The sequence below is a fragment of the Nicotiana sylvestris genome, chromosome 2 (assembly GCF_000393655.2).
Source record: "Nicotiana sylvestris chromosome 2, ASM39365v2, whole genome shotgun sequence".
NCBI classification, from domain to species: Eukaryota; Viridiplantae; Streptophyta; class Magnoliopsida; order Solanales; family Solanaceae; genus Nicotiana; species Nicotiana sylvestris.
Window position 1 is genome coordinate 23214971 of NC_091058.1, and position 13408 is coordinate 23228378.

Sequence of the window (13408 nt, forward strand, 5' to 3'; positions counted from 1 at the left end):
TCTTGAAAGATTGAGGGCCCGCGCTTTTTAGATTATACTGTACACCACTCCACCTGAGTATTTGCCTGTTAATGGAGGGTGTTTGTAGTCCTTTTGATGGAGGTCTTAAAGCGTAGCAGTAATAATGGCTATCTGATTTCCTTTAACAGTTTGACACCCTTTATTCATGGTGGGGTGTCCAAGATAGAAATTGGAATTTATGTCTCGTCTTTGTTTGTTTCATGTTGCCAACTATTTAATGAGTTGGAATCTAGGTTCAGCATGTGCTTAGGCTATTATCTAGGCTAATATTTCGCATAAATACAGCTCACACATCTCTGACTTGCAACATAATAGCCTAGATAACACTTTGCAAGTCTATAGCCCAAAAATAATAGGCTAATTTTCGAAAGACAGTTTATTTCACATAATCAACTACGGTTATTGCTCCCTTTTTATACAACCAGTTGTTTTCATACACTATTATGTGCAATTGCTGGAGCAATCCAACAGGATAAAATAAAAATAAAAACTTGGTAAATGAATTGTAGAATCCTTCCAACGCGTACAAATCTTTTTTATACAGCACATACACGAAAAAGAGGAAGAAAAAGAAGTGTCAAACTTCCGTAGAGGCCTCTTACACACTAAAAATGTATATACATCCTTATAAACTGAAAAAATATATAATTATACAACATTATACACAAATATACACAATTATACAAAACTGTATAACTTGTGTATAAGAGGTGTTTGTATATTCATATACACATTTATACACAATTATACAGTGTTTATACAAACTACTACATAGTTATGATTTTTATCCAAGCCTCGAGTTGTAGTAGAAGGTATTGGATGATTCAACTCGTCTATAGGTTAGCAATTTTGCGCCAACAATTCGGAATTCAATTCACAGATACGATACACCCAATTTCAAATTCGAGACTTCAAGGAGGACAACACACATATCACGGGAATCAATACCTTGCGATGAGCCAAGAAGGTCAACAAGCTTAAGAACAAGCAAGTCTGGAGCTTTCTGCTTCATCGTGTTGAAGATTGATTTAGCTTCCGATCTTTTCTCCTCAAAGCTCGACCAAACATTGGAAATTAAGGTTTCAAACTGCATAGAGTCAGACCCAATTTCAAAAATCTTCAATATTCTTCTGCTAGCCATCATGGACGACGGAGTAGGAGCCCGAGCCTTCTTCGAGCCATTGATGGCAGAACTGCGTAGGGGGTAGGGGAGGGGGAATAGCGGGGGCTAGATTAAGAGAGGATGGGGATCTATGTGGGTTGGAAAGAAAGAAGCGAGAGGCGGTGAGAGAGAATTTGGTGTGCTGGGAATGAAGAAAGAAGAAAATAATAAAAACCCTAAAAGTATGTCTTTAATAATGAGCTAAAGGCTGAAAAGTTTCTTTCAAATTATGTATAACATGGGCTAAATAGGGTAAAAGCTTCAAATCTGAGCTATTTTCAGTTGGACTGTTAGGCCAAGTGACAAGGGCCGTAATTCTTTCAAATCTAATTACCACGTCCTGCCCGTGGATTGTATAAGCCAAACAGTTCAGAGGTAGATATCAGAATGCAAGAAAAAAACTCTTTTTTTGCCCTTTCTATTGTCTAATACAAATTAATCCCTGTTGAATAGCGGAGGGTACAACATCCATTTATTTTAACCCAAGGCAATGGTGCTTACTGTAACGCTTTGTTGACTTGGGAAACGAACTTTATCATATCTTAACAAAAAAAAATACTATCAATTCTTTAACGAAATCAGAGAGAGAAATTTCAGAATCTAAACAATTCAGTTGACAGCTCCATGCTTGTTCAAGGATTAGGGGCGGCCCCAACAAATTTTGTGACCAAACTTTATGGATGACCTTAACTTTTTAATTTTTTTTATTATTTATTATTTATTTGTGGTATAAGTCAAGATTAACGCAATATTTTTTTAAATTTCCAACATATAGTAATCTTAGTTTTTACTGCCAAATAAAAAACCAAAAGTATTTTCATAAATTTCGAATTGTTCAAAATCTATTTTAAAGTGAAAAATAGCCTTGTCTATTATCTATAAAAATAATTAACTCTAAAGGACTCTTCGGAAGATTTTGAGATTTCATTATCAACGTTCGCATCAAATTGTTACTTCTTATATATCATACATTTCTTACGTAATTCAAGTTCGATATTCATTTCAAGTGCAATTTCCTTGGTAGAAATCATAGCAGTTGCAAATCCTTCTTCTCTATATTTGTTAAAGAAAGAAATCAAACTTTTTCACTTTACGGAATTCTTTTTAAACATATACATAGTGTATTAGGTGTAATAAAAAATAGGGCCTAAAGCAGTTGCTTTTCTTGCTTTATGAAAGGGTCGTCCGATCCAGCTCTTAGACCTTTGAAACCAGTAGTATGTGCAGGAAAGGAGCAAAGATTAGGAAGAATTGAAGAATTCTAACCAACATGCAAGATCGTGGTCAATGGCCATGTGAGATTTCTGTCTCCAGAGTCCAGCGTATCAATATTTGTGTGCTCTCGTTTCTGGACTTTCTTCTTACCGTGTAACATTTCTTGCAAGCAACTTATTGCTGGTCTTGCAGCTGACATATCGACAAGTGGGGTAGCTTTTGTTCCACCCCCCCCCCCCCTTAGAAGTAGGTTAAACTGCCCAGGCACAAATTTTTTAATGCGTTTGACAAATACCTACTGAATTAGAGTATATACAAATATAGTGAATCTATTCTTATCTTAAAGACCATTAAAGAAAGGATGTTGGAAGGAATTGAATGTGGCGGATTTCATCTCAAATGGTAGATAGAAATTGAATATAAACGGGCCCCCTTAATTTATAAGTGGTCAATTTCTAGATCAAATGGGATTTTGGAGAAACAGATGCTTTCCAGTATTTATTGATGTACCTGCACAAAGATAGAAATCGGTCCCTCCAACCTGCAAAATTAGCACTATGTCCTAATCTTTCTTCTTCCTGTAAGTTACCTCTTTAGACGCAGTAGACCAGGGGTTTACAAAGTAAACCGACAAACCGCACCAACCCGATAATTCGAGTTAAATCGAGAAAAAAAATCCAATTATGGTTTGGTGTTGGAAAAAAACCGACCATAATTGGTTTGGTTTGGTTTTAACTAAGGAAAGTCAAACTAAAACCAAACCAACCCGTCATTACATATATGGAAATTTTAGATATATTTAATATATAAATATACTTATTGTGATGTAATTTATAAATATTTCATAAATTTTTTCATAATTTTATCTTTTAAGGTATTATTTCAAGGTTGGACTTAGAACGTTTGAATGTTCCAATAAGTTTTATAGCCATTAATATTAGTAAATTAAATAATGCTAACAAAAGCCCAAACCAAAATCAAATCAATACTAATGCTAATAAAAGACATTCAATTCAATACTACGAACGGGAATACTACGAACGAGAATGTATTGAATATCTATTTTTTGTTTTGTAATACTTTAGATAAAAATGCACAATCTATTTTTATTTTTTCTTTAGCGTTTAGTCATGTAATTAATACTCCCTTATTAGTCTACTTATTTTAGCATGACTTAGTACTTTTAGATTATGCTTATTCTTATTATGGCTTTTTAATTAGCAATATTCATATTACATAATTTTATTGTCTTTATTATAGAATATTTTAGGATAATGCCATGACACGTCTCATATTTCGTATTATTTTCTTGGAAAATACTTTATATAGTTGTATCTTACTAGGATTAAAAAAATATTTTGACCATAATTTATATGTTTTGTTCTACGAAGATTTTATCGAGGAAAAAAATCGAAAAAATTCGAATAACCCGAAAACCCGAGAAAATCCGAAAAAAATCGAGAGTGAAAAATCCGAGTTTTATTGGTTTGGTTTGGTCTTTAAATTTAATAACTCGATACAATTGGTTTGGTTTGGTAATTGTAAAATCCGAACCAATCCGACCTATGTACACCTCTACGGTAGACACACCCAAGAGGTACAATACCAAAATTTTTAATTGGATCATATCAGTTTGTTACTGTAAAGAAAAGGTGTACGTGTATATATGTGCGTGTATGCCTATGGGTGTGTCAAAACGAAGGCAATATGTGTAGGGAGCTAAATGTAACAAAGGGGTTCAATTGAATCCCCGTAGGCTTAAAATTATATTATGCAAGTTGGACAAAAATAAATTTTGTATATATAATTGCTGGATTTTCTTAATATAAGGGAAGTTTTTATCGTAATGAGAGATTTAAAAATTGCTTTGGGGTTCGAATTATGTGACATTTTTACATTTTTTTAGAATCCCTTGTTAGAATTTATGGCTCCGCAATCCGACGTACACGTACCCAATATGATTGAATCCACTCCTTCACATAAGTATTTGATTAAGTGATTTTCATATTATGACAAGGTAGACGTAATTTAGCCGTCTTCCATATAGATTTGGTCGCTAATGAAATTTAGTTCATAGGATGATTTTCCAGTATCTCTTTTTAGTCATAAATATGTTCAAAATTTCTAGTTAATGGGTGCATAAATAGGACTCGTTATTCCATTGTGTCAAATTATGCATGCGAATGTAGTATAAACATTTGTTTAATGTTGTTAGTAACATTAATATAGTTCTGGCTAGAGGTGTACATAGACCGGGTTGGTTCGGATTTTACAATTATCAAATCAAACCAATTGTGTTGGGTTATTAAATCTCAAGACCAAACCAAACCAATAAAACTCGGTTTTTCTATCTCGTTTTTTTCGGGTTTTCTCGGGTTTTTGGGTTATTCGGGGTTTTGATTTTTTTTTTTCCGGTAAAATCTTCGTAGAACAAAACATATAACATATGCTCAAAATATTTCTTTAATCCTAGTAAGATACAAATATATAAAGTATTTTCCAAGAAAATAATACAAAATATGAGATGTGTCATGACATTATCCTAAAATATTCAACAATAAAGATAATAAATTATGTAATATAAATATTACTAATTAAAAAGCCATATTAAAAATAAACATAATCTAAAAGTACTAAGTCATGCTAAAATAAATTAATTAATAAGGGAGTATTAATTACATGACTAAACGCTAAAGAAAAATAGAAATAGGTTATGCAAAACTAATAGGTTTTTTATCTAAATTATTGCAAAACAAAAAATAGACATTCAATACATCCCCCTTCGTAATATTGAATTGAATATCTTTTGTTAGCATTAGTATTGATTTGATTTTGGTTTGAGCTTTTGTTAGCATTATTTAATTTATTAATATTAATGGTTATAAAACTTATTGGAGCATTAAAGTTCTAAGTTCAACCTTGAAATAATACCTTAAAATATAAAATTATGAAATTTTTAAGAAATTTTTATAAATTATACCACAATAAATAAGTATATTTATATATTAAATATATCTAAAATTTCTATATATGTAATGTCTGGTTGGTTTGGTTTCGGTTTGACTTTCTTTAGTTAAAACCAAACCAAACCAATTATGGTCGGGTTTTTTTTCCAACACCAAACCAAATCAAACCAAACCATAGTCGAGTTTTTTTTTCTTGATTTGACTCAGATTACCGGGTTGGTGCGATTTGTCGGTTTCCTTTGTACACCCTAGTTCTGGCTTTTGGGAGAGTGCAGGTATACAAACTCAACATTCACCACTGGTGATTTTGGGTACTGTTGTAGTCCTCGTAATTAAATTGTTTTTTATGATTTCACTTGGTACGTTTCATTCTTTAAATTTTCTCAAGTGTAGCCTCTCTTATAGATTTTTTTTTGTTTTGTTTCATTTCATCTTTAAAACAACAAACATTCATTAAAAGTTCTAATTGATGGATGCATTTACATGTTTATGTAGTACTTTATTACCTTCTGTTGTCGTGTCTTTGTACTCTTTTGGTTTGTCCTTCAAAATTTTTCAACAATTAATCTAAATTTCCATATTAAAATATTCCATGTCCACACACAGATGTCACATGCCTCCTAACTCTAGATTGTCAATAACTAACAACTCACTGTATTTAATTTAATTTCTGGACCAAGGACCATGCATTTATTCCACATTGTCTACGTGTTTATTCTCAATTCTAATCCTACTGCATTGATCTCAATTAATATGACACTCTTCTAGTTCGGAATGCCCTCATATTTACATGCTTAATGTACTTATTATTTTTATAAATTTTACAAATTACTAGACTTCAAATTTTTTTAAATTAACAAGTTTAAATTTTGACGCAATTAATTCTACTATTTATAAGATATACAAATCAAATTAATATTTTAAATTCTGTATTCAATCAAATGAAATGGGAAGAGGGCGTAATTGTCTTTTCCCTTTAGATGTACTATGACCAATTAGTTTGTATATTAATGTCACGTTGTGGGATGATTCTACGGCAGAGTTCTTCTTTCCCATTGAATAATATCGCTATCATTAATTAACCCGCAATTAAAGACCATAACTTAGATGCTGATTTATCTAATGAATGTTAGAATATTAAACGTGTTGTGTTGGTTTCATTGCTTGGAAATCTGAATAATGTATCTGAAGAAGTTTCCATAAATTTAGACCTTAGTATACTACAGTATTTATTATGGTTAGTACATTATAGGACACAAAATTACAGAAATGGTGACTTTCCTATTCAAATTGGAAAAAATATATGGAGGGAAGATTTCCTTTCTTAACAAATTTTTTTCCTTCCCAATACCAATAGTTTATACTCCAAACTTTTGATCAATGTATATTTTCAAGATTTCTTTAGTTTGAAGGTCAAAGAAGAAGACAGGAGGAGGAAAAAAAAAATGCCAGCAGTTTGGTTTGCTTTAAAGAGATCATTACAGTGCAAATCAGAGCTAAGAGATGTTCATGATCCAAGAATTGATGGCAAAAATTTAAGCAAAATATCGACGAAAAAGACGGTAAGTAGATCAGGTTGTTCAAGGTCAATAGCAAATCTGAAAGATGTTATACATGGAAGTAAAAGGCATATGGAGAAGCCACCATTACAAAGTCCAAGATCTATTGGAAGCAGTGAGCTTTTGAATCCAATTACACATGAAGTTGTGTTAAGCAATTCAACATGTGAACTCAAGATTACTAGTTGTAATTTCCATGATGGTAATGGGAGTAGTGGAAATAATGTTGAGAGTATTTCTGCTTTTATGGGTACCTTAAAACCAGGGACACCTGGTCCAGGAGGACACCATATTGGATCTTCAAGAAAATATAGAGGTTTTGGTAGCCCTATAAGAAAAGGGTCACCTGGGAATTTATCAAGAAAAGCAGGGTCTGGATTTGGTGGTATTGTTTCTAGGCCTAAGGCTTCTTCTGGTGCAGATTCTCATGGTTTTTCAGCTCTGAATTGTCATAAATGTGGTGAACAATTTGCTAAATTTGAAGCTGTTGAAGCACATCATCTCTCCAAACATGCTGGTATTTATATCTATCTTGCTTATTGTTAATGTTTACCTTTTTACCGGTCCAACTATCTGGTATCTGAATTCCTGCCGGGTAAGTCCACTAGATGGAAAAAGCTTCCAACCAAAAAGTTATCGAACTCGAGATATCTGATTAATGATGGAGAGATCTAAGTTCTCAACTATACCACTGCCTTTGGTGGTATTGCTAATGTTTACCAATTGCCTTTGATGAGTAAATTAATGAGTAATTGTATCTAATCCATTTTCTTGAAGTTGGTTCAAATTTCTGTTTTCAGTGCAGCAATTAAAGAACATTCTTTCTAATACTTCTCTTGAATGATTTCAGTACATATTAATTTTTTGTGAATTTGTTGCCTTAAAGCATATTCTTGTTTGTTTTGCAGTAACTGAACTTATTGAAGGGGATTCCTCAAGGAAAATTGTAGAGATAATATGCAGAACAAGCTGTTCAAAGCCTGAAAACAATTCAAATGGGATAGTGAGAATCTTGAAGGTTCACAATATGCAGAAAGTACTAGCTCAATTCGAGGAGTATCGCGAATTAGTAAAGATCAAAGCCAGCAAACTTGCCAAGAAACATCCTCGTTGCTTAGCCGATGGAAATGAGCTATTAAGATTCTATGGCACAACTGTTGAATGTTCTCTTGGTATGAATGGTTCTTCTAGCCTATGTACATCAGAAAAATGCAAAGTTTGCAGGATTCTAAGACATGGATTCTCAATCAAGAAGGAAATTAATGGTGGGGTTGCAGTTTTTACAGCTTCTACAAGTGGAAGAGCATTAGAGGCAATTGAGGAAAATGATGATAATATATCTTTGAGAAAGGCTCTAATAGTATGCAGAGTGATTGCTGGTAGGGTGCATAGACCTTTGGAAAATGTTCAAGAATTGATTGGTCAATCAGGGTTTGATTCATTGGCTGGAAAAGTAGGACTCTACTCAAATATTGAAGAACTCTATTTGCTCAATTCTAAAGCTTTGCTTCCATGCTTTGTGGTAATCTGCAAATCATAAAAACACAAGGTGATTGAGCCATTCTTTCATGTAATTCAATTGAAGTTCTGAATATTTGTTCATCCATCCAATCATTCCTTTTTTTTTGGGGGTAGTTTTTTTCCTCTTTCTATTTCTTATTAGAGAAGCATTCTGTTCTTAACAAGTGTAAATTTATTCTTTTGCAATGAGGTACATGTGATTTTTACTTGCTACTTGCTAGTGAAATGTTCTTAGATCTACTCTATACCGATAAAGACATGTGACCATAACACTTGCATAACTTGTCACCGGTCGCGAGAGATTAGAATTGGAAAAAAAAAAGTGTATAAGAGGTGTTAAGATACGGTATACTTAGAGATGTTCTACATTAATTGTGAATATTACGCAGCATTAATTTTGGATTTACCTTAATTGTAGCATATTTTGTTTCCTTTTATTTCATAAATTTCTGTATAAATACCCGTGTAATCTCTTGTATTTTGATCAAATAAGTTGAGACATTCCTTCTCCCTAAGTTTAAATTCTTAAAGTAGAAGTTCAAACGGTTTAATAATTTTGATTCTAGTTGTTGTATTATTCATATCCACCTTATTCAAATCACCAACTGGACGGTTCCATAATCTCATAAATACAGTATGAAATGGGACATATCAAATTTGAATTGGAACGTCAGTAAAAGCCAAAATTTGTTCTTACAAGTTAGTAGAACTTAACCTGCACGATTCAGTAGGATATTAATTCAGGGGAACATACTCATTCATTAACTTTTGTCTTTCTGTATGAATAATGACGCTGGATTTCCTGTTATTTTTTTACAATTAGTACTGTTCTTTGGGTCAAAGTCGAAATACAAATAGATACAGGTAACCTTTGTAATAGTCCTTGGGAAATACAAGAACAGAGTAGTATGCATTTATTTTATGGATTGGACTGCACAAAAATTGGAAATAAATTCTGATACTGACTTGCATTTATCTCCCATAAAAGTTGGTCCTATGGGTCATTTTACTTTGGTAGTAGTCAATTTCAAACAAGAAGGCAGAAACAAACAATCCCAGCACATCAATTCTTGCTAAATTTTGCATGTCAAGAAGCATATGCTGATACGCATTGTTTAAAATTGCATAATTTGGACCTCTGTAGCGTAACAGAAATCCGATAATACAAGTGTATTTTTGGGTCTTCATCAACACAACAAATTCTCTGTCTTTGTTTTTCATGTTTTATGTCTTGTTGTCCCCTCCATAATGTGGCTTTCATACTTCTCATTTTCATGTAGCTAAGCTTTTCCTTTCTTTCTTTTATCCTTGAGGAAGGAAAATTTAACCCTACTACAGTCTTATTTATTTTAATTCTTGGGATATTCTCCAAGGATGAAAGAAAAAAAAGATATTCTCCAAGGCACTGCATTGAAATTACAATACACACTTTTTGATAAGAAGGAACACATTTTTGTTTTCCAAAAAACATGACTTATTTTCTTAAAAATATTTCTATAAAAGATGCTCTCCAATATTTGATCGGATATTGGAAAATCTCTTTTTTTTAGAAGTTTTATTAAAGATTGATAATAATGTAGCAGATTGGATAGTTATCTAATGAACTTCTTTAGTGCTAAAGATTGATAATCATCTTTAAATGTTTGAGAGGCGGATCTAAGATTTAAGTTTTATATGTTCAAACTTTAAGGTTTTTAGCATTAAACTCACTGTATTTTTAAAGTTATGGGTTAATATTGTTATATATTATAATATTAGTAAATTTTTACACATAAATTTATGCTCCGCGTTAAAAGTATTAGGTTCAGTTGAATGCGGTGCAAGAGGCGGAGCCAGAATTTAAACCCTATGAGCTTAACTTTTAAAACTCTAGCATTGAACCCTTATACTTTTAAAATTTATGGGTTCATATCTACTATTTTTGCAATTTCAATAAATTTTTACATATAAATTTTTAGTCCGCATCAAATATTATAGGTTCAATTGAACCCATCGGTAATGCATTACATTTGACACTACCGAGTATCGATTTATTGCATCCGCCTCTGGTTGTGAAGGAAAATGATTTCTTCCCAAAAGTAAAATGAGTTATTTTTCGAGAAATTTTCAAAAACCACTATTGTTTATTGGCTATTTACTTTCTATAGCTACCACATATATAATTACTTTATATAGTTACTATTTATTTGTTACGCGACTGTACTCATGAATACAGTAGTGGAATTCGCCTAAAAATAGGGGAATCCAGATGTGCGACTGTATTCGCTGTATTCTCGCTACTGCATTCACGAATACAATAGCGAAATTCGCCTAAAATTCAAATAACAAAAAAATCAAGAAATAGGGTGTATACCGTTATATTCAATTCAACTGTATATAGTGTATTCAATTAATAGATATTCATTATTCACTATTATACATTGTATTCAATTCAACTGTATTCAAACAACAAAAAATCACAAAATATAGTGATATTCGGCTGTATTCAAAAAATACAAACCTTCAGAATATGTAAATACAAGCGAAATATTGTATTTATACAAAATATAATGTATTTGAGTGTATTTGCACACAATACAATATATTTGTATCACTATATGTGCCTAAATAGCAAAGAAGAGAAGAAGGTTCGTCGGAGATGACGCTTTTCGTCCAAGCAAAATAATATATACATTGTATCAACTAAAAATAATTTGGCCCTCAAATCTTCTCTGGCGTAGCCATAGCCAGATCTAGAATTTTTGGCGGCGATAGAAAACAATATTTAGTTCCAGAGGTTGATTTGGAGGGACAATCAAATTGTTGTTTTTCAGCAGCTATGAGTTCTGCCCACAAATCAACTGCGTTTCAAATTCCACCATGTTAGTACTATCCTAAGCATCTGAATCGAGATGGAAAATTAATCGGAGGCTGGAAAAGTTTTTACCCACTCGAGAAGTCATGGTTTTGCTCGAAGAGAGATAGAAGGAAGAGAGAGGAAGAACTCAAGTGGCGTATTTCATGCCTCAATAGTAAGTAAATACCTATTTTGCTATAAAATAAAAAAGATAGCTATAAGTAATAATTATTTAAAATTATTTTGGTTCATAATAAATACGGTGTAATAATTTGATATATGAGGTAAAATTTCCTTACTTTTCCTCTTTAGTAGAAAATAATTCCACTGGAAGATATTCTCTATTAATCAAACACAAAATAATGATTTATCTTTTTGAAAAATATTTTCCATCTTACCAAACACATTAATGATATGTTTGTGTCTTCTACATTTTACTACATACCCTTTCGGAGAATGAACCTCGTTAAATAACACAGGTAATAAGGAAAACTAACAAAAACAAAAAGAATGTAGGGCAAATTCCTATGGGAAGATTTTGTAAAACGATTATTTTCCTATGGGAAGAAAAAATGGTTAGAGAAAAAATATTAAACGCCGAAAGATACGTTTTAATATGATTGGGAGAAGAGTACCTTCACATTAGTTCAATTGAAATAAACTAGTTTGGAAATAATCAAAAAAAATCCTATGTTTAATTTCACCTTGCTAAGTGGTGCCCACTCGCCAACCCCTTAATAATAGAATTATTTTTATAAATGTGTTATGAAACAATAAAAGAAAAAGAAAAGTATTGCAGAGAAAACAGAGAGGGATGATTCTTATTGATTTGAGGTCAATTATAATGGAATATGACTCTTCTATTTATAGGGAAAGGGCGATTTAGGCACCAAGTAAAATCCCTACAATCTCTCTAAACTATAGACATTCACCTTAAATAAAACTCTATTTATAACACTCCCCTTGAATATCTATTCAACAGATAATGTGCCTCGTTAAAACCTTAACTAAAATAAAATCCAGTGGGAAAAAAATTCTAGTAAAGGAAAAAGAGTACACATATTTAACAATACGCTTTTTGGTTGCCTTGTTAAAAATCTTGCAAGGAAAACCCAGTGGGACAAAACCTTGTTAGGGAAAAAGAGTACAATACGTATTAAGTCCCCCCTGATGAGAGCATCAATTCACATCTTTGAGCCTTCACATTCCAATGATGTGCATCATCTTCAAAAGATCGTTGGTAGAGATTTGATAAATAAATCAGCCATATTAACTTGAATAAATATGTTGCACCTTGAAATCACCATTCTTGATAGATATGTAATATCTTCATAAAATGTTGTGGAATGGCCTCTTCAATATCTCCATAGAGATTCCCGCAATCATATTATCATGCTTATAGTTATTGCAAAATACATATGTGCACAAATTGCACTTAAGATGTAGTACTTCATGACCAAGAATTCTACATGCTTTAAGCGATTTGAATCCTTCAGGGATTGTCATATAAGTTAAATCGTATAAGCCATTTAAAAAGATTTTAGATGCATATCAAGTTTTCATGTCATGATAGACAAATAAGATAGATAAAGGTGATATCACACACTATTGACTTTATACTTTCAAGTGTTTGAACCACATGTCCAAAACTACATATCTTTCATATGAAACCAATTCTACTTGAATTGTATCACTTCCATTTGGCCAATATTTGTGTCTGTATTCGACAAACTTAAGATCCTCCTCTATACTTAACTCTATGATAGATGTCGTCGACAAACATTTTATATCTGTTCCAACCTCCTTATTTTCATATAGACATAACATAGAGATCTCTCCATTCATATATTCAGGCACCTGAATCTCTCATGAGATTTTATGAAGTGTTATGTCATGTGATCTTCTATATCACTTGCCTCCTTATTATGATCATTTTGATCATTTGCTCATCTTCTTTATCAAGAAGTTTATTTGAAACCGATTTGTCTATGCACTTTAAACGTACCATAGACTTTGTCCTTCTAGGACTTATTTTAATAGGAGCATTTACAGTGAGAATATAGTTACTTTCTTTGGGTCAGCAAATGCGTTTGGCATACTTTGAAATATATTACAGATGAATTATCTT

General features: G+C 32.1%; 1 protein-coding gene across 1 annotated transcript; it reads left to right on the plus strand.

Moving 5' to 3' along the window:
* The first annotated feature begins 6428 nt into the window (after window positions 1-6428).
* On the plus strand, window positions 6429-8657 carry LOC104216918 (uncharacterized). The gene is made up of 2 exons (XM_009767054.2): window positions 6429-7440; window positions 7832-8657. The coding sequence occupies exons 1-2, from the start codon at window positions 6810-6812 to the stop codon at window positions 8461-8463; spliced, it is 1263 nt and encodes a 420-aa protein (XP_009765356.1). The 5' UTR covers window positions 6429-6809; the 3' UTR covers window positions 8464-8657.
* Window positions 8658-13408: the final 4751 nt, after the last annotated feature.